The sequence below is a fragment of the Betta splendens genome, chromosome 5 (assembly GCF_900634795.4).
Source record: "Betta splendens chromosome 5, fBetSpl5.4, whole genome shotgun sequence".
NCBI classification, from domain to species: domain Eukaryota; kingdom Metazoa; phylum Chordata; class Actinopteri; order Anabantiformes; family Osphronemidae; genus Betta; species Betta splendens.
Window position 1 is genome coordinate 13,890,857 of NC_040885.2, and position 27,682 is coordinate 13,918,538.

Sequence of the window (27,682 nt, forward strand, 5' to 3'; positions counted from 1 at the left end):
AGTTTTGCAAACAATCCCAAGACTTGTGCTTTTTGATGTTTGTTTTTGTTTTGTTTTAGGACCTAGAAGCGTCGCTGGAGCTGACCAATCAGAAACAAGAGCATACAGTTGGGGGCGGGCTCTAACAAGTTCAGTCTTTTCAGTCAGAGATTAAAATTGGAGGCTTGTATGATAAAATGATCTTTGAGTGATTCTACACTTGAATACGCATTAGGTACCTTTTAAGTACACATGTATTTACTAGATATGATGCTGGCCTTATATTAAAGTTTCCTATAACACATGAAGCGGAGCAGAGTCTCATGTTGCTGCAGCGTTTGTGGGGCTGAAGGCGCTTTCTTTCCGCTCACATCTCTCGGCTGCTCTTTACATTTGGAGCGGCTCCAGACAGAGCATTTGACTGATTTTGTTTCCAGCTCGAGTGTCTATTTAATAAATCACTGAATTAACATGGGGGGGGGAGGGGGACGCAACGTGACTTCTGTGCGAGTCCCTAATTTCCAACCACCTACTGTATCTAATCAACCTGCAGAGCAAACACGGCGCTCTACGTAGGCAGGCCTGTAAAAGCAGCGGGTTGACTCACCGCGTGTTGACCCAGTCTTACGTGTGCAGTACGTTGCACCTCCAGCTTCACTCCATTATATCACTATGAAACACTCCTAACGATCTGTTCTGTCCTCTGCAGTTTCGCTTTCCCCCCTCTGTTTGTTCCAGACCAGCAGCAGTTGAGTCACAGCACATGAACATAACATTAGTTCAGCTATTCTAGGCCTAAATAACACAAATGACCTCTTAACTACCGGAGTTACATAAAGGCAGCTTATGTAACATGCCAGGACTCAGGTATGTAATTACTGTACATGTGGATGTAAAGACATCCACAACCTGTGGGATTTGGTTATCACACGGTTCTGATATGGTTGGACTGGAACAAAAATATGTGCTGCAATTCAAGTTATTGTGCATCAGTGTGTTGGATTATTGCCTGAATCACAATTGCTTAAATCATAAGGAAATTCTCAAATTCTTTTCTTTTCGCTTTCACTTTCTGTGAAGCTCCTCTGGACTCTGGGCTTCACCCAGAGATGTTTCAAGTTTACGTGATACAGGCGAAAATTTAGATCCCTTCGACCGTACGAGCAGCAACAGGAGGCGGAGCGTTCGTGCTGAGCTGGACCTGCAGGTCCGGCCGAGGTGAGACCTTGTGAGGAGGGCAGGTGTTCTCCAGTTACTCCTGAGTTTGTTTTCTGGGCCGGCCTGCTGTAAAGTAGGCCGGCCCAGTACACCAGCAGAATCATCGCGGGTCATGCGTGATTCAGAGCCGACCAAGAGAACTTTAGACGCTGGCGTTTTCGACTGTACAAATCCTGGCGTTCAGGACTAAAGTTCCGACCGTATATTTAGTCGTCGCAAATTACAGACGTGTACAGAACCGAGATGTTTGCGATAGCCTGCTGATCAGAAGGCAGCGGTTTCCAGATAAACTGCTGCTACTTTGCAGATGGCTGTCGTGACCCAGTCGGTCCAACCAGATTAAAAAGCCTTTTTCTGTGGAATTGTTTCACCGCGGAGGAGAAGCGAACGCTCCATCCGTCCACTCTCACTGGGACTGGAGGGGGACGGGGGGAGAAAAGGGGGAGGTGAGGGAAGGTTATGATGCACACTTGGGCTCGTTCGTTCAATCCCTGATCTCCTGTTCCCCAACCTCCACCTCAGCCAGTCACTTGCATCGCAAAGCATTTGCTTTTGTGTCCTAGTTGTTGTTTTGTTTCATTTGTTTCCGAGTCCTTGTGTTCTTAGTTTTTATCCTCTGGTGAGCGTCTCGGGTTAGTTATAATACCTGGGTCCCCTTTGAATCACAAGCAGCCTTCACCATTTTGTCACATAAGCAAGAAAACTCCAGTGGGAAATCAATCAGTTAAGTGGATGAAACTCAAATTTTGAGTTTAGTACCAAAAAAAAAAGGAAAAGCAAAAACGTTTAACCATTTTAAATCAGAGGTCTGGTCTGCAAAGATCATTTACAACAGATGCAGGATAACTAAGAATATGCACTGGACGTAGATGAAACGATGACTGGCGGCACAGGGCACCGCCATCACAGCAGCTTGCTGTCGTCTTAGTATCGTAAATCCATCAGATAATAACACAATGTTTGAGGAAACAAAGCGACTACAAAAGATCTGACACACTGAACCAGTAAAACACTGAAACACCCCCCACACGGGCCAGCAGTGGCAGCGACCACGGCACCACCAGAAAAACACATCCAGATGTTCAACTCATAGGATCAACCCCCTCCCACACACTCACTCAGTCATCGGCCACACATGGGCAACATATTACAGCCCTGCGCGCCAACTTCTTTTTTCTCCCTTTTGTTCACGCACACACACACACACACACACACACACACACACACACACACACACACACACACACACACACACACACACACACACACACACACACACACACACAGTACAGATGTACTTGTCACTAACCATTGCAAATCCCCCCCCCCACCCCCAACCAAAAAAAAAGAAAAAAAAAAAAAAACGTGGCTTCATATTTTCATGTTCTGGTGAAACTATGAAATATGATCCAGTTTTACTAAGCTTCACATCAGGACACGTCACAGTGACGTTTACTTTGCAGTAAAAAACATTTTCGTCTCTCTGTTGCGTGAAGAAATCAAGCGTTGTGGTGATTCCTTTGTGTGTGGGGTTTGTATGTTTTCCCCAGGCCTGCGCAGGTTTTCCCCCATGGTCGTAGGTCTCTGAGTCCACATGCACTGACCTGCCTCTCGCCCCGTGTGAGTGTTACAACACTGTGTTTTTAATAATCCCATCACCGATTGATTGTTAAACCAGAGGTTTATGGCAAGAACTCACAGCACTGACTTCTCTCACACACACACACACACACACACACACACACACACACACACACACACACACACACACACACACACACACACACACACACACACACACACACACAGCTTAGCAGTGATTGAGCCCACTCTTTCAGTCCCTCCTCTCCTCCTTTAGCGCTCCTGGCAGGCCGTCGGGTTGAGGCCCATGGTAAAGGGAGCTCTTTTCTGTGTGTGTGTGTGTGTGTGTGTGTGTGTGTGTGTGTGTGTGTGTGTGTGTGTGTGTGTCAAGGTCCAGACAGGAAGGAAGAGAGTGGGCCCGGCTGCACAACTCCAGTATTCCGGTTTTGTTTTTCTTCTTTTTCCATCAGTGCTAAGCCTGACTCTGGCCTTAAAGGAACAGTCATTAATATTTCTTCCCCTCGTAATAAAGCTTAACTGATGTCTAAGTCCTATAGTTTGTAAATGCTCCACCAGCCTCAGTAAAACCTGGAATTAATTCGGTAAATGGCTCTGTTCCTGGGGAAACCTCATCTGAGTCTAAATCCAGCTACAGGCTCATTTTCATTGAAGCATCTAAAAATAAAAGTCCTGATCCAGCATTTGAGCTCAGGTTACTCAAAATTACTTGAGGAGGTGAAACATAAGGATTTTGGACACATGCAGAGTGCTTGTATTCAGCTGCCACCTCAAACCTTTGAAATAAATCCTCCCTGTGTTTCTGAGCGATGGATGATCTTATCATCTCTGCTGAAGGCGGTGAAGACAAGGAAGTCGTAATTCTGAGCCAACTGCTTGGTTTTAGAGAACGAATCAGAGGAGAAAGCGGACAACGAAAAACAAAACTTTCCTCGATACACAAACAAAAACCCATGAAAGAGAAAGCAGAATTTCAACAGCCAATTTAAAAAGAGAAATAAGAGAAACGTTTATTAATGATGTGTACAATAACTTATGTTCAGTGGGTGAAAGTTTCACACAGAATAAGATACTTATCTTACAGTAACATCGTAACTACAACCAGAAGTTCTTCTCCCAAGCAAAAGAGTTCAAACTACAAATCAGCTCAATAGGCTCTGTTAGAACTTCACCCAAACACAAATCCAGTGAAAGTCAACAATGTGACAGATCGCCTTCCAAACATTGGTGACCTTTTTTCTGTTTTTTGGTAATATAACATTAAAATAATTCAAAATTAATAAAAAACACAGACTTAAGGTTCCGTGACTTCCTACTCAAACTGGACAACGTTGGAAACCTGTACCAGTCCTGAACCTCACGTCTTCTACCCAATTGGCCTGATAATGTTTGGACCTTGATGGGGCAGAAGGATGATCTACACATTATAGGCCTAAAATAAATACATGAATCTACAGCATCTATGTTCATGTGATGAGGGAACGTGCGTCAGTGTGGCCTCAAACCTCACCAGTAGGGACACAGTTTGGCCACATAGGATTCAAATAAGGCACTGGAATGGCTTTGCAACAGGTGCCTGCTGATGAAATGAAATGGGCTGCTCCTCTATAGAGAAATCATGGCCAGTAGATAAATTCAGACAGGTAAACAAAGTGGTTTTAAATGTGTACTGTATTAGCACAAGCATCACTATGAATCAAACACTATGAGTTGTCTGCATAGGCCTGAACACACACACACACACACACACACACACACACACACACACACACACACACACACACACACACACACACACACACACACACACACACACACACACACACACACAGAGGGAGGGCCCATGTGCTAACCATAGACTAGTACAAAGGTCTCTCAGATGTATCTACACTTCTGTACTTGTGGCCATCGTGCACACGCGTCCACATACGTGCACGGCGACTGGAGGCAGCACGTCCTCTGTCAGCAGAAACGAGGAGAGAGAGCGCAGAGCAACTTTTTCAGTTCCTTCCGTGTGATATCTCCTACAACTAATAATCAGTAGATCAGCAGAACGCCTCGGGGTCTAGTGGGGAAAACGCTGCCGTGCACGTGACTCTGTGCGACTGAGTCGCTCACGTCAAACAACAGACCAGTGTTAGTTTCTGTTTATGGTGTTGATGCGACCTCATTTCCCCACACACCACAAGATCAAGCTCAAGCGCTCGCTCGCTCCTTGCTCCTCACTCTTGGGCCTCCTCCGTTCTCTGGAGGTGCAGGCCGATCTCCACCTGGTTCTGCAGACACTCCTTGAGCTTGTCCTCTGTCAGCGTCAGCCTCTGCTCCAGGATCGAAACCGTCTGGAGGAGGAAAGGGGAGAAGACGATTAGGGAGAGCAACCGAACGAAGACGGCAGATAGACGGAAGGAGATGGAGAAGTTAGTGAGGACTGTACAGCATCAGCCTGACAGTAATGACTATATAATGGCTGCGTGTGTGTGTGTGTGCATGTGTGAAAAAGGCAGTTTGTGTGCGTCTTAGGCAGATGTTGTGCGTGCCAGACAATCCAGCTGATTATTGTAGAGAGATCTGCTGCCTGAGCCCCAAACAGCAGAGCCTCTGTGTCTGGCACGCACTCTCTGGTTCTCCTTCTGCATAAACACACATACGCACAAAGAATACAAGAAAGTCCCTTTCCGACACAGGACGGGCCGTGTGTGGGTAGTGAGATCACAGCGCGACATACTTTTCCTCTCAGCATCCTCCACCAGCGCCGGTGTTGGCTGGTTTGAGCCCTGTGTCATCTGATTGTTTGCCATTCAGCCTTCAGGTGTGGTTTGTCAGCATCTGAATGAACAGATCGCTGGAAGATGACTTTTATGTGCTACTGAAGCTGCAGCAGCTGAACCAGGACAATCGCTTGACAAGCTTTTGTTCCCAATCAGGTTTCAGCAGCTTAACGAGATCAGTACTGACTTCCAGCCATAGTTAGAATTATACTGCACAGTGTTAATGCTGCTGTGGGCCGAACTCAACCGAGTGCATTGCGTGTCAAAATATATTTAGTCTAAAAAAATCTGTGTGCTAAAATCCTAAAAGTGTTTGGGAAGCACTAAACTGGCGACAGTTGCTTTGCGTCCCTGGCATAATTGTTTGCGGAGCTGAAGTTGCCAGGTGACAAACACAAACCAGCCACAGAAATGTGGTCCAGGCAGAAACATTGGAAGCATAAACATGAGATACCCGGGCAGATGAGCCTCTCCAGAGCTGGGCCAGTGAATGATTGAAGATATGTCAACATCACTTGACCTGTAATTTCCTCCCGGCCCTGCTTGAGTGTAATTGTGGAATTGCTAGAAACCGGAGCAGCAAAACAGAACATTTGCGAAAATTTGCCCAGCTGCGTATTAGACATGAGATGTGGTGGACGTGAGAGGTAAAGTTCAGCTGAGGGCATTTCTGATGAGCTTCCAAGAGTGAACCATTTTGTTGAAAAATAAGCAAGTGCTGGTTTTATTCATTGAAGTTAATAACATCACGGAGCACTTTTTCACTCCATAGATGAGTGCAGTCAAAAACTTAACATATTTACTTAGCTTATGAGGTGCTTTTGTTAAGATGAGCTTAAATCTGAATATTCACTGCTAAAGCCTCCAGACACACGAAACAAGCAGTGCTACGAGGATGCTTGGTTCAGTGGGAGCTTAGATGTGGTTTTCTATGCAGTTTCATCGTAAGGTTTCACATTCTGGTTATTAAGCACACTGTTTAAACTCAAGGTGTCAGACATTGTACATCAATCACCACAACCATCAAAGTGCACATCAACGCGGCAACGTCGAAACCAGAGGCCCCGAGCGCACGCAGCTGCAGGCATCCAGTAGCCCAGCTATGTTTGGTTATGGTCTGCTGAGCTCCTATATTTACCTCATGGTGCCGCACAAGCCGGCGCGCACACAGCAGAGCGGAGAATCGACGAGATCACAAAGGAATCGAGTGAGATTGTGAAATCCCTGCGATTATCTCAGGCTCCAACAGATACACCACATGCCATGGAGTTCAACAGTGTGTGGGCGAGCGGCGTTTTCTTCTGGGTCACTGAGCTCGATAACGTCTCCTGCTATTTCACCCACGATGGGAGAGAAAGGGCTTGTATTTCCTCTTTCTCCTCTCCTCACCTGTCTCCCATCTCCAGATCAATACTACCCTGTTTATCTTACCAACATGATATGGCCGCCCAGCCCTGGGCCCAGCGTGCGTTTCTCAGTTAACCAGGTGAGGTTGTCTGGAAGGGGCGGCGTCGGCTGGATGCAGTGGTCCCGACCCGCACCCGTTAAAGGGGGCCGCGTCAGCTCTGGCCTTCCTGGCGGCTGTGTGACGTGAGTGCGTCTGTGCACGTGTCCCCAGGCAGCAGCAACATTATACGGGCCTATAGTTTTCATCTGGAGTAGAAACCAAATCTTTATGCTCCTAAAAATAGAGGGAGTTGTTTTTCCTTTCTCTCCAGAACACATTACACCCTCCATCGCCCGGGGCGAGACTGGCCTCTGTTACAAAGTCTCATCGCTTTGGTATGACCCCACGCTGCAGCAGCCGCAAAGTCGAAGGACGACAAACTGGTGGCAGTTTGCTGGTATTGATCTGTGGTGTTGGGCTTCTATTAAAACAAGGTACAACTGGTGAAAACCCGGAAAGGAGCAAAGGTTTCCAACGTGAAGCCATACGAAGGATCTGCAGGTGCGTAGAACCAGAGGGGTGGTGGTTTTAGACCAGCGGTGTTAATACCTAGAACCAGATTAAGAATCATCGTATCCGTTGACAACAGGCATCTGTTAAAAGCCCAGCGTTAACGTGCTAATTTTGTCCGCGCACAACAAGCTGAAGAAGGACGGCCATTAATTTCTGAGTGTTGGAAAAGAGGACACTTTGTTGTAATTGTAGTATTTACATACCGTGATGACAAAACGACTTTTTCTTGTTTCTAGTTACTATATTTCTCTAGATTAGTGCAATTTCTCTTGTTTCTACAGTGAAACAACCTGGAGGCTAGTTAAAAGAGAGGTTTTATAGACAGACGACTTCTATAAAAGTACAAATAAGAGACTCTGTTCTAATCTGAAGCATTTTGGCTTCAGTGTTCCAATTCTTCAAACAGCTGTTGGGCTCAGTGAGCCGTTTTGCGGTAGAACCTTACACTTTAATCACAGAAACTCCTCTGAGAAACATCTATAAGGGAACTTACAGGAATAGGTTTGCTTCACTTCTGCACCTCTAACAGGAAGATAAATTCAGTGGAATGTGTGACTCTAGAAAAACTCAAGTTGTTTCTGAGGAACAAACGTCATTTGTGTTTCATTTCCAGGGACAGTTGTTACATTACAGGTCAAGTCAAAGAATATCCAGTAAAGAACAGTCTAATAGTGCGTCGAGGAAGTAAGAGCTACAGCCTTTGAATTAGTAACTGGAACAAAGAGCCATTCCCTCACTGAAGAGTCTTCATAATTAAGAGGGCGAGTGTGACAGAGGAGGATATGTGTGAGTACTGCAGGCTTAGTGTGAGGACATGTAAGAACACAAGACAGAGGGAGAGAAGAGAAAGGTGCTGGTGCTGATGAGGACGGCCGCGAGGCAGACAAGTGAAAAGCAGCGAACGCAGCAAACTGAGGATTGGAAAGCTTCAATGTGATGCTGAATAATTCATCATCTCTCCCAGTGTCCTCCTCTACTACTGCTACAAAGAGCTGCGCTGGTGAGAAATAACTCGTAAGAGCAAAAGAATAGAGAGGGAGCGGGGACTGAATCTTCCTGCCTCAACTTTAGACCTTCAGCCGAACGGAAGAGACGCTGGTGTCAGCTTGTTTCTGGTCACACCTAGTGGTGCATTAACCACAGCACAGAGGCAGGTTGGAGTTAAACCGCCACCGTGAGCCCGTGAGTCTGCCTGACAAACCCTGTGAGCTGCATTTCACATATCCAATGAGCACAGTCTGCATTAAGGAATTAAATGCATCTATTTTAGGGAAGTTACACTTTGCCTCTGGGACCTGAAGCCAACTTTGTGCCATGAGCATTAAATTCTGTAACGTTACGTAACTAACTTTCTGGTGAGCCGTTGCAGATCAGATCAGTGGTAAAGTCTTTATCTTTATTTCCTGCATGTCAGTAGAACTTCGTCAACTAAATGATTCTCGAGTCTTTTGCGTCATTATCAGAAATTGCATCCGAAGGTTTGTGTACATAAAGATAAAATGTTCTAAATATGCTCCTTATTACACTTTTTACCTTTCATCATCGCCTCTTTGTGTGTTGGTGGGTTAATGAAGCTGCAGGAAACTCCACACTGTAGCTTTTCATTTGATCTCAGCATAACCTGTTTGCTATTTGCTGCTGTCCTGGTCTGATGTGGGAGGTTCAGTCAGAGCGAAGAGCAGGACAAAGCTGCCGTGTCACATTTGAAAGAATACGAACACTTCAGACAAACTGCCGTGGTTTCAACAGCATCAGATGATGCAGCCTAATGGGTTCATCACCTGTGCTGTGAAGTCACACTGTGGCACATAAACATTCCGTTTCCTGGAGAAGTCGCTCCTTCCGTCATTGGCATGTGCCTTTGTGAAGGACCACACCTTGACTTCACCCACTCACATACTTTCACCCTCGCTCACACCTGTCCCTTACACCGCCTGTGTTCCCAAGCGCTTACCATAGTGTTTGCGTGATTCATTACATGGCGTGATTATAGTGATCATTGTAGCAACAAAAAAGACGTCAATGTAATTTTCATTGCTGTGTCTTATGAAGAGTCTCTAATGTTTTGCTGCATTTGCTATATCCATGACTGGCCACATCTAAGAAGCAAAACTAAATCTGGCATCATAAAAGTGCATTAATTGATACGAAGCAGACCTTCGGGTCTAAACCGGCGGATGTTCTTTTGTGTGTTTGTCCACTGGCCTATCTTTAGACCTGGAGGCCCTGGTTTGGTCTGGCTTCAAACTGTGCCTGGCCTCACTGGCCAGGAAGGCACGCTGTGCGCAGACACGAGCTGAACACAGCCGGCGACGCGTGTGTGCATGTTTCTCATAAGGAACAAATTAAAAAACAGCTTTTTCTGCCACCACTGTGGGAAGTTCCTATTAAAGATTAGAGGCTAAAATTAGAAAGTGTAACTAGATAAAGAAAACATCTCCACTTCAGTCATGTTGTAAATGTAAGTACGGATCCATTTACAATATAGATAAAGACCCCAGGATAAAAAATGTGTAGTATATGTGTATTTAGTACTGCAGCTACGTATGTATATGACCATTATGCTTGTGCATGAAATTTGGCTTGTGGTACAGTCAAATCATCTCATTTATATATTGCTCATTCACAACACAAGTCATCCCAAGGCATTTTACAGAGCAAAACTATACAAAAAAAACAACAAATCCCAGATTAACAGCAAAGCCCTTCTAAGATTTCCAGCACCTTAATTGGAACCAAGCACTGACAGTCTCCTGTGGAACGGAGCTCAGGGCAAACCTGACCACAGCCTGTGGAGAACAGTTGATTACACAGTCTACTGCAGACACACACACACACCTATGTACAGGTAGAGGGCCTCTCTAATGCAGCATAGAGGAGGTTGTGCTTTCATCTGACCCACAAGCTGAGAAGTAAAGGAAGCATTTGTTCTGAACAGCGTGTGGGAGGCGCAGTCAAAGTACACTGCATTATGTTTGTGATGACGGGAGGCGCATGTTCTGCTCACCTGAGTGAGGACATCCAGCTGACCCATGATGTGCTCTAGGGTGCCCGCCAGACCGGGCGGCAGGTCTCCGTCAGAGGCGCGGGACCCGTGAACGTGGGGTGAGCGCTGCGGTGCATTCTGGGAGTGCGTGTGGTGGTTGGAGGAGGAGCTGGAGCTGTGGTTCGTGCAGGGGTGGGAAGGTGTTGTTCTACTGTGGCTGCCGCTGCGACTGCTGTTCTGAGTGTGGGCAGCAGTTCGGGAGTCCTGCCTGTTAAAGTGCTCTGACGGTTCAGGAGTCTACAAAGACAAAGCAGGGGAAGAATTCAACACACAGACCTTAAATATACTCGTGTGGTTAGATTTCACTTTTTATTTTATGTGATACTAATATTTTTTTAGTTTTTTTTCTTCTAGTTTTTTATTTGTATCGTTCTACACACTGTGTAAAAACCTAAAATGTCCCAGACTTTGCTTAAAGTTATTTGAGGAACTGATACAGTCAGAGGGAAGACCCCTTCTGCCTCTGCCTCATGATTAATCCAATGAGACATAAACACATGAAGGTCAGTGATCCCGTCTCTCCATCGACGTGTCCGTGTGACTAAGCGCTGGGTGCACACATCCATACGTCTCTCCGTTTGCCGGCGCTGCAGACCTGCAGTGGTGTGTGTCTCTCTTCCAACACAACATCTCTGCATCTCAGCGAGACAGCTGTTGTGCTCGTCGCTTCTCATACAAGACTGCTGTGTCAAACAGTGTCTTGCTGCTAAATGGAGCCAGATGTGCAGAGCCACCATTTGTCACCAGGCTCAACACATTTGCACCAGACAGAGTACATGCTGCCATAATGAAGTGGACAGTAGGACTCTGCTGGTTTATACAACAGCCTATGACAAGTCTTTATTGTGTGTGTGATTCTGAAAAAACAGGAACTTATGTCTCGGGAAAACACGTTTTTCATTCTTTTTTTTCTAGACTGATGCTGTGTCAAAATGACATCAATTCGATCAAGTTGCTGTTTGGATGCATGCTTGTCCAGACCCATACTCTAATAAACTCTCATCATTATAGTCAAAGAGAATATTTGTGCCAGATGAAATAAAACTCATACAAGTCAATGTGACCTTGACGTCTAAGTACCAAAATAAAGCCGTTCTTCACAGTTCTGCACTTTTTCTACAGGTAAATGAAACGTGTGTCTTACAGTTGTTCTTTTCAGAATAAAACACAGCTCACTTCATTATAACAGATGTACAAATGTAAACGCCACAAAGCACAACTTAAACACACACACATGCAGGTGTGAACTATTGCAGCCACTAAATATGTATTCCAGTTCATCCTTTATAATGGGACATGAATCAATGTTACCGCAATAGTGTGTGAAGGTCACCTACGCGTTACGCAGGACCAGGGAAAACCCTTATGAAGAAAGCACAAACGAGTCCACAGTAAACACCCTGCTAATTAATCACACGGCCTGGAAAAACCAACAGTGGAAAGTTTTATAAGGCCTAAATTAAACTGTAGTGGCAACTATCAATACACCGTGAATGATGCGTCCAAACCATTCATCACAACCCACAACCGTATGTAAATGTAAATGTAAATGTATTAGGAATTCTGAGGTTTTAATCAGTCAGAACTGCTGTGTTCACATCACATACGACTCCACGCTGTTCAGGAGCATCATCCAAATGGATTTGAATTTAACCATTACTTTACTTTACATTACTTTTGTGCATGTAAAACAATAATTTATGTTGTCACAAGTGGCCTCGAACGAACCAGTCGAAATGTCAAATTAGAACCATCAGAGTGTCAGATTATGTTTGTGAACACTCAGAATTGAATTACTCATTTAGTTGACTTGCGTTTTACACTGGTGCTTGATAAAGTAAAGGTAGATGTTGTTTAGCAATTAGTGAAAGTGTTTCCTCAGGGCTGAGTAGTTATTATTCTACTACTGTAGCCACTTCACATTACTGTGCCGTGTCATGAAGGCGACGTTAAGAAAACCTATATTAAGATAAACTGTTGGCTCTGAAAAAAGGTTAAAACATTTCTGTTGGCATTTGTTGCTGAAGTTGCAACAGACAAACTACGAACATTAGACACAGATTATTTGCAGTCAATAAAACAGTGCAAGCCTGGTACCGCAGGGTTTGTTCGTCATTCTCTGGTAAAAACCCTCAGAAATCCAGAGCCACGATGACGAGTTTGCTCACAACCACTCTTTCAATCCCTGACAATACTATAATCCAGAGCGGATTTCTACGGTGACAGTAGCCTGCTCCATCCGGTAGACGGGAGGGTTCAAATCGCACCGCAGCTCCTTGGACTTAGTTACCAGAGCTGCAGCGCTGTCAACGCCGTGTTATTACACCCAGCGATGCCAGGTCTGTTTGAGACAGGCCGGTAGCTGGGATTACGACTGGGGGCGCGCTGTCTATCGTCACCTTGGCCATCCGGATCCTGATTGTAAACACCAGCCTCATCTAGAAGGATACAATATCAGCAACCACAGCTCCACTCAGCAGGGCTGTGGGCAGAGTGGTAGCTACATGCGTGTCATCAACTCTGTGCTTCCCCCCCAATATCGCTTTCGACAGTTTGAATCAGCTCCAGCACCGCTGAACTCGACACCATGCATTTATACTGTGACACCGTCTAATGCTACTGAGAGATTTATGCATTGTTTACCCACGATGAGCTAATTGGAGTCATATTTACTGAAGGCGCAGCTACAGCCTGTTTTAATCCTCAGCCTCAGCTTCACCTGACTGCATCCTCCAGTTAACACACTGCCGATCCACGTGGCCCCGACACTGACTGGAAACAAGGATAACGTCTCTGTTAATGTCCCATCTTCCAATGTCAGTCCGAATTCTGAGGTCCCTGTTAATTGTAGTAAAGCCAACACTTTAACAAGGTGATAGCGATGCTTTTTGGTGAATGATGTGAGTCACCAGAGCCCGGCTTTATAGAGTCGATTCTCAGTAAAACCCCTTTTTTACAAAGCTACTAACTCACATCATCCTTTTGCCCCTCCTGCCTCTCGCTCGCTCTTTTGTCTAACCTTTGATTCCTCTCTCTGTAGTAAATTCTAATTTTCTGTCAGTTTCTGCTGCCTTCCATCTCCTTTGATGTCTGTCTTTAGTGCCACAATGACGAACAGGTGTCTGTGGCTTTCAATCTTCTCCTCTGATTCTTCCCTTTGCTGCTGCTACTCATCTCAGTTGTTTTGTTTGCCTCTCGTGTGCTTATGTTATCTAGCTCGCTCACGTGCTCTCCCTGCGTCTGCCACATTCCCTCCTCTCGCTCTCCCTCACTGATGCTCTCTCGCTCCACTAGACCATTAGGCTCTCCTTAACTCCAATGCTATCTTGTCTTCAACGCTCCATTGTCACACCCCCTGCTCTCTGTACTTCGTTGACAAATGCATTTGCCTCCCACTCTCAAACAATAACGCTGGTCTCTCAGTGCCAGCGCCTTAAAGGTGTGCAGTTGAATCCTTGGATTGTTTCAGCCTCTCTACTGACTCTTTAACTAAGGGTGGTGCTGGTAAAGTTTAGTATTGTCACCGCAGCCTTTTACCTTTGCTAAACCAATAAAATAATGTTGAAGGAGGTAGAAATTCGACTGCTACTGCAGTCTCCACCCCCCCTCGCTTATCCACATCCTAAAGCCGAGCGGAGCCGTGCAGTGGTGTGCGTTTGTGTGCGCTTGTGTGTTGAACTGTGAAGGGAAGCCTGCTGCGAGCGTGCAGCTCGTCTGTCTGCACACGTGAGCGGGAGAAAGACCCAGATGTGAAGCTAGACACGGGTGTGGGGGGTGGGGGGGCGGGTGAGAGAGGAGGATGGATGGAGGGATTAGGACGGATGTGATCAGAGAGAGCTGATCTGGCTGTCAGAAATGCTTGGCACTTACAGACACACACACGCACGCAAACACACACACACAGATGGTTCTATTTTCACACGTCGAAACAGCGGCAAATGAAGATTTTCTCTGTTGTGCCTCAATCTTTAGCTGGAGAGACCTCATTTTGAAGAGGACTTGCTGTGTTTAACAAACAGGGCCACATGCTCCTGGTACAGTGCCCATCACTGGCAAATTATCATAAAGCTTCACATCTAAGCACGTTAAAAGGATCAGCATATTAAATTAGCTACTATGAAATCCCCATGGATTAGATTGTGAGAGGGCAGCGGACATGGGTGGCCTTTACCTCTGTATGAATAAACACAGCATTACGGTCTCATTAGTCCATTTCTATTTAGTGAAATGAATTACAGCCAAGGGCGGCGTTGTGTAATCCTGGATGCTGCACATAGCAAGAAGGGACGGTTTCAACAGCAAGATCATGTGACACATTTAAACACAGGCTAAACCCAGTCACCCAAGAATCACGATTCTATACAGCTAAACACGCTTCTGCAGGGAGCCGACGAACGTCACCACAATAGATGCGGAATGCGGCAACCACAACATATTATAAACACTTTGAAATCAAAAAAACCTTTAACAGTCTTTCCAAGATAGAAGAAAGCAAACACATATAGATCGGCTCATGGATTTTTTTTTTGTCTATGCTTTCTCTCAAGCGACACGTGCGTGAGACTTGTGGCAGTTTATGAAAGATGAAAGCATCTGTATTAATAATAAATTATGGATGGTTAAATTATACATGAAACAGAAAATCTAGGAAGCTGGAACTTCCAGGTGCAGCCATCCTCATTACTTTAACTGTAACAACTGGCAGACGACATGAAAGGGGATGAAGGGAATGTCAGTGCCTGGAAGTAACTTCACTTAATGAGGTTAAAGTAAAAGTTGCAGTAAATATTTGACAGGAAAACATCATTCAGTTTTTTATGCAACTGTATTGTCTATTCTGGATTTTAATCAATACCTTCAGGATAATTTCAGTTTATTCTATTTTTTTAGTTGCATAAGATCGGGCAATTTTATGACTATTTCTTAAAATCTGTGGTACTAAAGTAAAAAAACAAAACAAACACTCTCAGCTGAGCATGTACCTGTCAATGCTTGTGACTTAGAGCCAACACATACGCTACAGTTGAAGTGTTGTCCAATGAAGTACAAGTGAATTACTACTTTTCCATTTGATTAGACAGCTGTAATAAAACAGACATATTTCCCAATGGAAGGGTTCAGTGGGGTTATACAAGTACAGTGGCTCTCAGATGAGCATAATAGGTTTCACAAACGCCACACTAATCATCCCTCTCTGCATCAGCTGCCCATTCTCTAAACAACCTTTAGGACAGGCCTGGAACAATGAATGACAGTCAAGTATAAGAATTATTAAAACCCATTAAGAGAGAGAGAGAAATTGGAAGAGAGAGAGAAAGAGAGAAAGAGAGAGAGAGAGAGAGAGTGAGACAGAGCAAGAGAGAGAGAAGATGAGGAATGCATATTCATCTGTTTGTTTTTATGCTATTGTATTGCTGTTCATCCTGGCCAGGTTTACGATTTTGACTTTTGGGTAGATTATACGAAATAATTGTATATTTCAGTGTCCAAATTCCTGTCAGCAACATTCACAAAGCAAACTGAGTGCTACGTTTTACACTTTTCTAACTAATTGTATATTAGCTAATTCTAGGAAGTAGAAAAATGGTGCAGTGGTTGGTTATTGAATTGTATTTAGTTTCAGTGTGTCGTGTAAACTACATGTACAACCAAACAATATGGCTGAGGAGTGTACTGACAGGAATACCTATGAGCAGTATCCATACCATTACTGTGTATTCTGTGCTTTACGTACTATGAGCTTTAAGAAAGTTTTCAAAGCATAAACTAAGTTAAAAAAGTAGCGATTGACACGTATAATAAGATAACTATTAAATATATAAAATGTAAAGTGAAGACAGCACTGACGTGTGAGCCTTGGTGTGTAATCACAGACAAAAAGGCTTTGTCTTTGTGAGTGTGTGTTGAAGGACCTTGGCTGTGCCCTTGTTGATGTAAGTAACACTGCAGTCAAAGGAGTTGAAACCCAAACCGATCCCTGAGGCTCCCTGACCAGTCGGTGACACCCTGTCCTGTGTGTGTGTGTGTGTGTGTGTGTGTGTGTGTGTGTGTGTGTGTGTGTGTGTGTGTGTGTGTGTGTGTGTGTGTGTCATCTGACAAGGGCTTTGAATATTTAATCATTACGAATAGCTGCACTTCTCTTGTTGTTTCATTTTTCGTTTAGTCAAGAACTATCATCGGTTAATCTCCTAAACTAACCAACTAAACAAGGTGTCAAATAATAATAATACGCTACGTTTAGCATCTAAATAATAGATTTACAGCCAGGTTTTAACCCTGGCGAAATTCTTCAGTAAAAGGCCAGAAGACTTAAGTTCTGACATGATGCAACTATAATCAGTAACTGAGAATCACAGCTTTAAAAAAAAAAAAAAAGTTAACACAGCAGGTATTTTCAATTTGTTGCCTGCACACAACTCGAAGATGACAGAAACTGAAAGTGCCATCTCCAACACACCCCTCTACTGCTTCTGTTTATTGATAATACATCAACATAAACCACAGATGGTATAGTAACTAAAACTGGCATTGGATGAGGCCTGCAGTAAAATATCCATAAACCTGTATATAAACACATTTCTTTCTGAAAATAAAAATCATTCAAATCTTTTTATCAGTAATCATTCAATTTTAAACTGAAAACACAAGTACATAACTACTTTTTCTTAGCCAGACTAACAGTCAGACAGGAAGAGGCAGAATCAGTGAAAGTGGACTCCTACTGAAAAACAGAGAGTAATATTCTATTCAATTATTGTCGGAAATAGAAGAGATACTGCCACAATATGAATGTCTGGAGAACTTGATTTCCATCTGAATATTTTATTGCATAATTGACTTTGGCATTTATTGACGCACGTATAAATTCAAACCCTTTCGTTGTCAAACTAAATAAAGGACTAGAAAGAGAGAGTGTAACTCAAATGCCATCCCATAAAAGTGTTATTAGGTTACCTAATACTCTATACAAATTAGCCTTCTGTATATAGGACAAATAAATGAATGAACAAACCAAACCATAAGCAATAAGGGTTTTAGAACTGAAAGATGAGGACAAATGACTCTACTCCATGTCCCCTTCAAGGACAATTACTGACAGCTCTCCTTTGTTGTTATAGCCTCATTTGAGCTGAATATGTTACCTAATTCATAATGCAATGATGGCTGGCTTAGTGGGGACACCATCAATAACAATATCTTTTTGGGCAAAATCTTACACTTTTCCAGATTGTCAGCAATAAGACAAAACATGTTTAACTTTTAAATTAGAGGATATAATCAAAAGCTGAGAGATTAATATTTCATCAGTTTCATGAGTTGAGAAAGATGAGGAAAATGTCCTCATATCAAAATGCAGATGAGGGAATAAATGGGTATTTCTTGCCCAGCGTGTAGGTTATAAATGTAGCTTTGGGCCACATGGAAAACTTCAAAGCAAGGACATGCATAAAGCAAATCAGCCAGCTGCAATGATGGCATGACACACAGAAGTGCATTTATGTGTACGCTTCAAGTGTTTACTTGTGTCTGCACATGCAGAAAACAAGAATGTGATTTTTTTCACATCCACTGTTTGCTCTGTTGTGAACATTTACATACTAACAGACGACATAACTGACAACTCTACGATGCTTTTGAAGATGAATATTATGAATCTTCATTTAGCGTTGGCTACCCTTAGGACAAAATAATTAGTTAGCATTCATACTACCCACACACCCTTCGGACCTATGGGCCACAGCAGGTTTCAGCAACACTGGTCAAGGTGGAACTTTGATTTCAAGCACAAAGGCTCCCATGCTGCAGTAAGACATTCTACTATCAGACTTATGTCCTTCTACGATTCCCTTGTCATGTTTGGGCCACTCTGTATGTGTCCATGCTAGTGTAATGGCATCATTAGATGTTGTGCTGCCTTTATCACTAGCATGCTGCTACAGTCTAACTTGCTCCTACTTTCATTCTTGAACTTCTTGAACTCATACTTACATCTACTCTTTATATAATTTCCTCCAGATGGTGGATGGGACTGATGTGCAGGCTGAGGCAAGAACAACACGGCCCAGTATCACTGGGATAATAACAAAAGGCTGGCAGACTGTGTAACTCACTTAGATGTGTTAGGAAGGAAAACCATGATATGTGACTGGTATGTGTTGTGCATGATCAATATCAACCTGTGCAGGGGAATAAAAAGGAGGCATAAATTGCAGATTCCAAATGGAATTGAACTTACCTGGCTGCGGAGCATAGAGGGATGTGAGTTAAAGGGGGGTTGAGCTGAGGAGCTGACTGCTGCTGTCTGTGAGCTGGAAGTGGTTTTACGTGGTAGCTTCACAGGGTCACTACAATCAAAGTTGCTCTTCCACACCATTAGCTATAAGGTAAACATAAAATGCAACTCAACACATCAAATTACAGGTAAAGCACAACTTTCTGAACACAAGATCAATGTGGCCAACTTACAGTAAAATAAAGCACTGTTTACCTGTTCATCAGAGCCTCCTGAGGCAAAGTACTCTCCTGTCCTGGAGAAGGCCACACAGGTAACTGGACCCTGGACAGAGGAAGTCATTCAGAGATAAAGAATAGCAATGATAATGCAGTAATGTCATAAACCAATTGTCTCAAATCCTTCTTGAAACAGCAATAATCTTGGCAGGAAAGACACAATGCTAATTTCTCCCAATGCATAATGGCAAATAAACAACTCCTTTATAATAAGGAATTCCTATGTTTTGATTTCAGCTCATTCATTAATTTAAATCCGACATAACAGATCTAAATGGTATGAATAATTTATTGCCTTTCTTCTGCCAAGCAACGCACAGTAGCTGCAGTGTAAATGTAGGTGTAAAGGATGGGGACTGAAATATTTTGCAGGAGTCGAGGATAAAGACTAATGAAACAAACACACAACACAAATGTATTTTATATACACTTGCTTACATGTGTTTTATACGGGACAATGACATGACAAGATAGAAATGATCACACGTTTGGAGCCTTTAAACCAACAAAGAAAGCTAAATTTTGCTTAAACAGAAAGCCCTGTCTGTGTTGATTTGTGTGTCTATGTATGCGGAGGAGCTGGGTGAGCTGTGGCAGCGCAATCAATAACAGAAAGCAGAGACTCAGGTGGAGTGAGGTCACATGGTCTGAGCCAAAAAGGATCACCTGAGGATGTTAGGAGCTTAGCAGGCCTTAGTGTGTGTGGGCTTGAGGGTGTGGGACAGGAGCCGGCTTTAAAAACTCAAAAATTCTCTTATGATTTATTCTTTTTTTTTCGCCCTAGCCTTAGAATGCAGAACGGGGTCAATGATTACAGCTTGAGCTTCTGACTGCGTTCAAAGAACGGATGAAAGCAGGAAGCAAGCAAAAAAGGAAAAACGACACAACTAGGCTGCTGGAAGAAAGGAAAAAAAAGGGAGCCGTGTCCTGTGGCTGGCACCCAGACAGGCTGGTTTGGGTGAGGAATGGTTTCCCAGAAGCACCTGAGAGAAGCAGACACTGTCTCTATGGCAACGCGACAGCCTGACAGACAGCATGTTCTGTCTCTACTCTGACTAATGCCTGCTGCCAGGCTGGCACTTGCCATGGCCAGACACGCACACACACAGCGAGTCTGACAGGGCAGTGGACCTAAGTGGCACATTTTATGTATTAATAAATGAACAGGGGTTGCAGAAACCAGACAGGCCCCACATGGTGTCTGCCATAAATTTGTGACCACTGTGTGCTTGTGTTTTATATAAAGTATAGAGTCATTTGGACAAAGAATTTCTCTAAGAATACTGATAAATACTTTTGGATCACTGGTCAAATACTGCTTCTTAATTCATGTTGCTATGTAAACTGTCTAATATGAATTAGACTTAGATTTTAAAAGAACCAAACACTCGCAGTGTATAATAAACTGCTAAAAGGCTAAAACTATTAGTTAATGAAGCAAAAATAAAAACACTACTTCAATAGTAAATAACTGCCTCTGTCATTTGGCAAGCCGAACTGTGAAAACTTCACAAACAGATTGTCTGGCCAGAGGGGGCTGTCTTAGCCTCGCAGGGCTCTTTGAAAACACTGACTGGAACACGTTCTAACAAGTGGGTTTCTATGAAGACCACGCTGATCTGGAAGAATACACAGACTGAGAGAGCCACGGTCCTCTTCAACATCCATCTGGCCCAGGCAGTCATCCCCACATGCTTCAACTCCATCACCATCATCCCATCCGGCTCCAAGTTATTCTCTGGGTCTTGTCTGAATCACTGCCCTTTATCATGACGAAGCGCTTCACATCTAACCCTCCACAGTTTGCTTTTTGCATCCCCAAATGTTTCACTGAGCATCCTGTAAGATCTACCCACAACACAGCTCTGCCCCACCCGGGCCGAAGGATGTCTGAGTGAGATCCACTGAAAACACATAAGTACAAAGACAAGACTGGGACTTGAACTAGCAGCCTGACACACCACATCAGTGAGTGGTAGGTCTGACTGAGGTGCAACAATGAGGATACTCCCCAATCACATCTCTATCAATCACAGCTTGGTGCTGTGCTATCAATCTCTCATTGCAGGTCAACTGCGCCTGTATATTTGATCATTCACCTCACTGTACAGCAGTTTGCAAAAGCTCCAGTGTCAAACAGTAACACATTCAAGTAGCGTAAGCAACACTAACATTAAATGTCGTTCACGAACTTAAAAAACTAAAACACATTCAAGTACTAAGTCAAAACTTGCTTTATAAAACTTTTTTTAACCTCAGTGTAACAGTGAGACGAATTAACCTAAGTGAACATGATTTTAGCCAGGCAGGTAAAATTCTCCTGAGGCTCAGTAAACAAAACATTTGTCAGATCCAACAGCAAAACACTTCCTCACAGCCCCTGTGTGTTTTCACACACACACACACACACACACACACACACACACACACACACACACACAGCCTTGCGGTGCTATAAAAGTGGGGCCCCACCATTGCCATAATGCCTTCCCTAGCCCCTTACCCTACTCCTAACCATCACAAAAAAAGGCAGATGTCAAACCTTTGCTCTAATCTGAACCAAACCTCAATTGCCCTAAAATCACATCTTGACCGTCAAAAAGGCCTTTAAAAGTTGTGGGGCCCAGCCAAAGGGCCCCACAAGTGACCTTAGGGCCCCACTTTAGTAGAAAAAAAAAGGCCCCGCTCTGATTTACCGCAAGGACACACACACACACACACACACACACACACACACACACACACACACACACACACACACACACACACACACACACACACACACACCTATGCACCACAACAAACAGATGGGGGTCTCGCCCATTGCTAGGTATGCGACTGGAGAGACAATTAACGCCTTGATCGCTCTGAGCGCCAACAGACTGGCGGATGTCACCACTGAGCCAAAAAAAAAAAAAAAAGAACAGAAACCGAGACACGACGCTGCAGATGACAAATCTGGAGGTGTCAAAGGAGAAGGGGGGAAAAGTGTTGTTTTTGTACCATGACAAAGAGAAGAGTGTCTGGATAGAAGCATAGGTGACAGACAAAAAAAAAGTTGGACTGAGTGTGCAGAGAACCAAATCACCTCCAGATTCCCATACCAGGTGAGCAAGCCATCAGCTGTTTGGGCAAACCGGTAACGTTAGTGACAGTTCATGAAGCGGAAATGAGAGTACATCAGGTGAACTAAAGGAAAGAATTCTGTCTATCCCAGTGCTGATATGTACCCAACCATTCAGGCTGATAAGGATGGTGACGATATTAAAACAAGCCCAGAACGCGAGTATGTGGCGAAAGAGTGTTAAGGTCCAGAAAAAGGACGGGACAGAAACGGAGAACAGGATGAAGAGTAGTAGAGGATCCAGAGGAACGGAGGCAGGAACATAGTTCTGTTTCCTTCCAACAACCCTGGGATGAGTCATCGTGAGTGGGCCGCTCCATAGCCTGGCAAGTACTAAAATATATCTTATAACAAAAAAAGGCATTATATGCACACACTCACGCACAGACACACTTCAGAGAACTAAACATGCGCAGAAGGCGAAGTCAAATACATTCACACATACTGTAACTGACCACAGCAAAGCCTCCACACACAAATACGGAACAGCAGAGCAGACTACAGACATGACCAGTGCACTGTACAGTGATCACGACTGAGTGAGCTGAAGACTTTGGCCTCTAGGATACAACTTAACGTATTTGTGTGTGTGTGTGTGTGTGTGTGTGTGTGTGTGTGTGTGTGTGTGTGTGTGTGTGTGTGTGTGTGTGTGTCTACCTGGTGTCCGTGCAGCGTATATAGAAGCTTGCCCTCTACAAGGTCCAGTATCTTCACTGTGGAATCACCAGACCCAGTGATGAGAAAATTACCAGCCGGGTGGAAAGACAAGCTGTTCACTACACCACTGTGGACTGAGAACACACACACACAGTCCATCAAATCCCTGTTCTTTGGCAGATAAAATAAACGTGTACCTAGTTTTAATGCATTTTGTTGCTTTATATTCATCTATGCAGATACAGGCTGTCAGATCGGACAGTAGTAAGTAAGTTACTCTTTGATTATAACAGTTGTACCAAGATGACATAATCAGAACTTTGTGAAATTATTATGAATCATGAATGTGAGATAAAAATACATGGTTATACTTAACCATAAGTAATTTAGTCCAGCACGACAGGCTGTTACACAGACATTAGAATAGCTACCGTGAGGTTTTCATTAGCACAGCTGATTACGAATAGTAATTTAAATGACCATTTCAAGCCCACGGATTTGAATGGGGTCCTTATGGAGACAAAACGAGCACAGCGGGAGGCATTTAACATGCGGTGTGGTCCCTCTGCTGGCTGCATCATGCTACGACATATACAAACATACTGGCATCTGTAGCTGTAATAAGAGAGAGAAGCTGAGAAGCTGCACGGTGCAGGTGTACTAATTCAGCCTACAGGGCTGAGGCTGCAAATAAACACCACATTAAAGCAAAAATGCACTGAAATACCAACAGAGCAGCAAGCTACAATAACTAGACAACTATATCAACCTTCAGTGTTTTATACCTTTAGTATTTTATAGATTATTCATACAAACCCTGACTTAAAAGCCTAACTAAAATGCTTTTCTTCCCCTCAAGGTTTTAACCATAATTAAAACACCCTTATCTACATTGCTTTTCATTTCTAATCAGCCTAACTTACACATAACAGTGACTACGCCACATTTCACCAACAAATTGAAACTGCAGCTAAATTTGTAATTATCTACAGAATGTGATGTGAAGCACAGAAGATGAGAGTAGAGGAGGGGAAGTGGGAGGAGAGGAAAAGCTTTTATCTTCCTGTCCAATCTCCTCAGACAGATGTAATTATCCATTATTAGATCCCTCCACTGAAATCCATTTAAGGGAGCTGATTAGAACAATCGGACTGAGTGGCGGGCTGCCAAGAAGGCATCAGCACAAGTTTGCTTTATTCAGAATGCAGAAAATCATGAATTCTGATTTCTAATCATGGGCTTTATGCCATAATTTCAGTAATGTTTCTCTTTTACTTCTAGCCACATTTTTTCACAGGGTAGAGAGCAGATGACAAAAATGGACAGCTCAACACTCTGCCCGAGTAAAAATCCTGAACTGATAACACTCCCAAGTAGAAGTTCAATACAGCTGACTCTGCATTAATCTTAGTTTGCAATTTTATTGCAAATTGCAGCTAATGTTTATGTTAAATGACTTTCTTAAAAAAATAAATAGAATAAATGGAATCTATTTACTGTTTTCAGTGTTTTACCTTGATAGTGTTGCAGCATCTTGTGTGATCTAATGTCCCACACCTTAACAGAGTTGTCACTACTGGCTGCAGCAATGCATGTCCCACTAGGGTGAAAGTCCACGTGACTTGAATAACTGAATAACACAGAAATTAAATATATGGCATTTAGGAAAGAAAGCATATATTTAAGCTATTACTAATTAAATCAACCAAAGAAACATGTTTATTTAATGATTCTCTCTCAAATGCACAACTTTTCACAAGCATTATTTTATATTCTACGTGCTTACCCAGCATATTCATAGAAAGAATGAATGCACTCTCTGCTGTTCTTGTCCCACAGCTTTATAGTCTTATCATCACTGCACGACACAATCAAGCGATCATCTGGAGAAAACCTGAAAGAAAAATACTGGATATAGGAAACTGGCCGAATACTAAATAGTTATAAGTAATTAGTATAAGTACAACTACTGTAAAACATGTTCACAAATGTGTACATCTCTCTTACTTGGCACAGCGGACCCAGTTGATGTGCTGATTGAGAGAAAACTGGAACTTTTGCCGGTGAACAGTCCATACTTTGATGGTCTTGTCATCAGAGGCTGTGACCAGATTCTGTCCGTCACTGGAAAAGTTCACACTGCGCACGGTACCAGTGTGAGCCCTGAACACTGTTGACTCTGCCTTCCTGTACGCAAACACCAAGACAACACCACAGGTTATGACAAAAATCTGAATAAACATAAAACTCTTTTAACAATTTTTTGGCTTTTATGAGTCAGGATAATCGTCATTGTGATTACCTTTGTTTTTAAATATAAACTGGGAAAAATTCCTAACAAGTACAAAGGGGGAATAAACTAAAACTTACATGCTTGGTATCCAAAGACGCACAGTCTTATCTCTGGAGGCAGAGGCCACCAGGTGGCCAGAAGGAGAAAACTGAACAGAAATGACAGCATCTTTGTGGCCATCAAAGCGATAGGCTCGCATCTGAGGTTTCATGTTCCAGATCATAACGCAGGAGTCCATGGAGCCTGTAGCTGGGAGAGCAATTGAGTAAATACATGGACCACTGAATTATGTCATACACAAAATAAAAAGAACGGGGAAACAAACACAATAAAGCAAATTTGTTAAGTGTAAAGAATAGTAGCGGTTACCAATCTGTTTCATGTTGCAGCTGAAGTCCACACTTGTTACAGTGTCTCTGTGACCCTTGAAATGTCTCTCTAATGTTGGATCTGACTGTATGGAGAAATCAGAGACATGAATAATTCAAAACTGCATGAGTGAGCGCAAACACATGTCACGGCTTAAACAAATTAAAACACTAACAGATTAACAGACAAAAACTGCTAAAATCTGCTTGTTGATTAATATTCATTGATCTTAAACTAACATAAACAAAACATGTTGGCTGTGCAGGACAACCTAAATACGTCTCTGAACCTGAAGAAATATAATACATAATTTATATTAAGAACAGATGATATTCTTGAATTTATTAATCCGTAGAGACATTGTGTTTGTAGCCGTGGAGTGGCGCTGTTTTGCAGGGTTTAAGAAACCAAGAAATTGCCATTGAGATAGCAGTAAAGCTGAATTCACTCGTCATTAATGCTTAATGCTGTATAATTAGCATGTAGTGAAAACTGTTTAACTGTAGGTCACGCCTTTCATATTTTAAACGATGATTACCTAAAAGGCAGGTAGTGCAGGTCGGTTATCCCTGCGTTTAGCCTGCCAGGCAGCGGCTCCACAGTTTGAACTACAAACAATATTACTATTTAGTAATTTGCTTGGATGACAAAATATATGTTGACAATAGATGAGATTAGAGTTTTAAGGTTCGATTTTTGAACGCACGACGTCTAAGGAGCCTGACAGAATAAACGCAGGCTACACCTTCCTTACCCACAATTCCCCTGTTACCAAGGAGACGTGGGCTGCGTCGTTAGCCGTCAGTAGCAGAGGAGCTAGAAGACTCGTCGCTGTATGTGACTTTTGTGAAATGGCAGAGCTACATATTATGGGACAGATCGTCGGGGCCAGTGGTTTTCCGCAGAACACTTTGTTCTGCAAATGGGGAGTTCACTCGGGGGGAGCATGGCGCCTTCTCTCTGGTCTGAAGGAGGGTCAGACCCAGGTGGATACCCCCCAAACAGGAGACATAGCGTACTGGAGCCACCCGATTGATCTGCACTACGCGACCAAGGGGCTCCAAGGCTGGCCGAAGATCCACCTCCAAGTGTGGCACCAGGACTCGTTCGGACGGTGCCAACTGTACGGGTACGGATACTGCCACGTCCCGTCGAGCCCCGGTCATCACCGGATAAACTGTGTGACCTGGAGGCCGCTCGGCTCCTGGCAAGAGCAGTTAGCTCAAATGTTTGTAGGTGGGGGACCCCAGCTCCGCAACCCGGACCTCATATACAGCGGGGCGGACAGATACAGGCTCCACACCGAGGCTATGGGCACCGTGGAGCTGGAGCTCGGCGTTATCATGAGACACTTCGACAAATATGGCGTCGAAAACTGACACGATGAAAAGGAAAGGACTTAAAAAAAGCCTGGAGGATTATACCGTTTACTGTACTGTACAGGCACGGTCCAATTTATTTGGGTCTTTTTACAGTGTTTTTTTGCGTTTGCTAAATTGTGTTTTTTATTTTACAAATATGTGAATAAACCAATGCCTTAACGAAGTTGGCTCTATGTTGGTTTGTGCCGTTTAACGGCCAAAGTTTTTTTTAATGAAATTAAAATATTACAAAATGACAAAAAAGTAAATGTGATCATTTCCAACACAACCCGTTATGAATGAAATCAATCTTCTGCCATATACGTAAAATATGATGTTCTTCAATGCAAGGCTGAAGCATCGTAAGTCTGTGCTGGGACATATTCTCATGGATATGTGTTGCTTTAACTAAGCCTTAATAGCAATTCACATAAAATGACGGTAAAATATCCCTTTATCATATAAAAATAATCACTTGTACTCATCTGTTTGTACGATTCCTATGAAACTACCAATGAGACACCAACTTCAGCTGAACTAGCTTGCAGCTACACTCACCAGTGCAGAAGTCATATTTCCTTAAGGGAGAAAACCACCCGCTGAGAAGAACCTGCTGACTGTTGTGGCCGTTACAGCAGAACTATAACCGCGCTGCACGTCGATGTGAAATGAATCAATCAAACTATTTTGTTCCCTTAGCAAAGATCGGCTAACATTAGCTTACATGTAGTTGCTAGTTGCTAACAACAACACAGTTCAGTTTACCCGCCGCGATTGGGCGCCGAGTCTCTGGTCAG

The 27,682-nt window shown here is 43.4% G+C and overlaps 2 protein-coding genes across 2 annotated transcripts; one reads left to right on the forward strand and one right to left on the reverse strand.

Moving 5' to 3' along the window:
- Positions 1-3,780: 3,780 nt before the first annotated feature.
- poc1a (POC1 centriolar protein A) lies at positions 3,781-27,682 on the reverse strand. Its single transcript, XM_029151940.3, has 11 exons — positions 27,444-27,682; positions 25,525-25,609; positions 25,233-25,404; positions 24,870-25,049; positions 24,649-24,756; positions 24,377-24,492; positions 22,863-22,996; positions 19,059-19,127; positions 18,807-18,947; positions 10,532-10,807; positions 3,781-5,135 (listed from the first exon to the last, which is right to left on the reverse strand). The coding sequence occupies exons 1-11, from the start codon at positions 27,456-27,458 to the stop codon at positions 5,019-5,021; spliced, it is 1,413 nt and encodes a 470-aa protein (XP_029007773.1). The 5' UTR covers positions 27,459-27,682; the 3' UTR covers positions 3,781-5,018.
- b9d2 (B9 domain containing 2) lies at positions 26,278-27,069 on the forward strand. Its single transcript, XM_029151941.3, has one exon. The coding sequence runs from the start codon at positions 26,376-26,378 to the stop codon at positions 26,901-26,903; it is 528 nt and encodes a 175-aa protein (XP_029007774.1). The 5' UTR covers positions 26,278-26,375; the 3' UTR covers positions 26,904-27,069.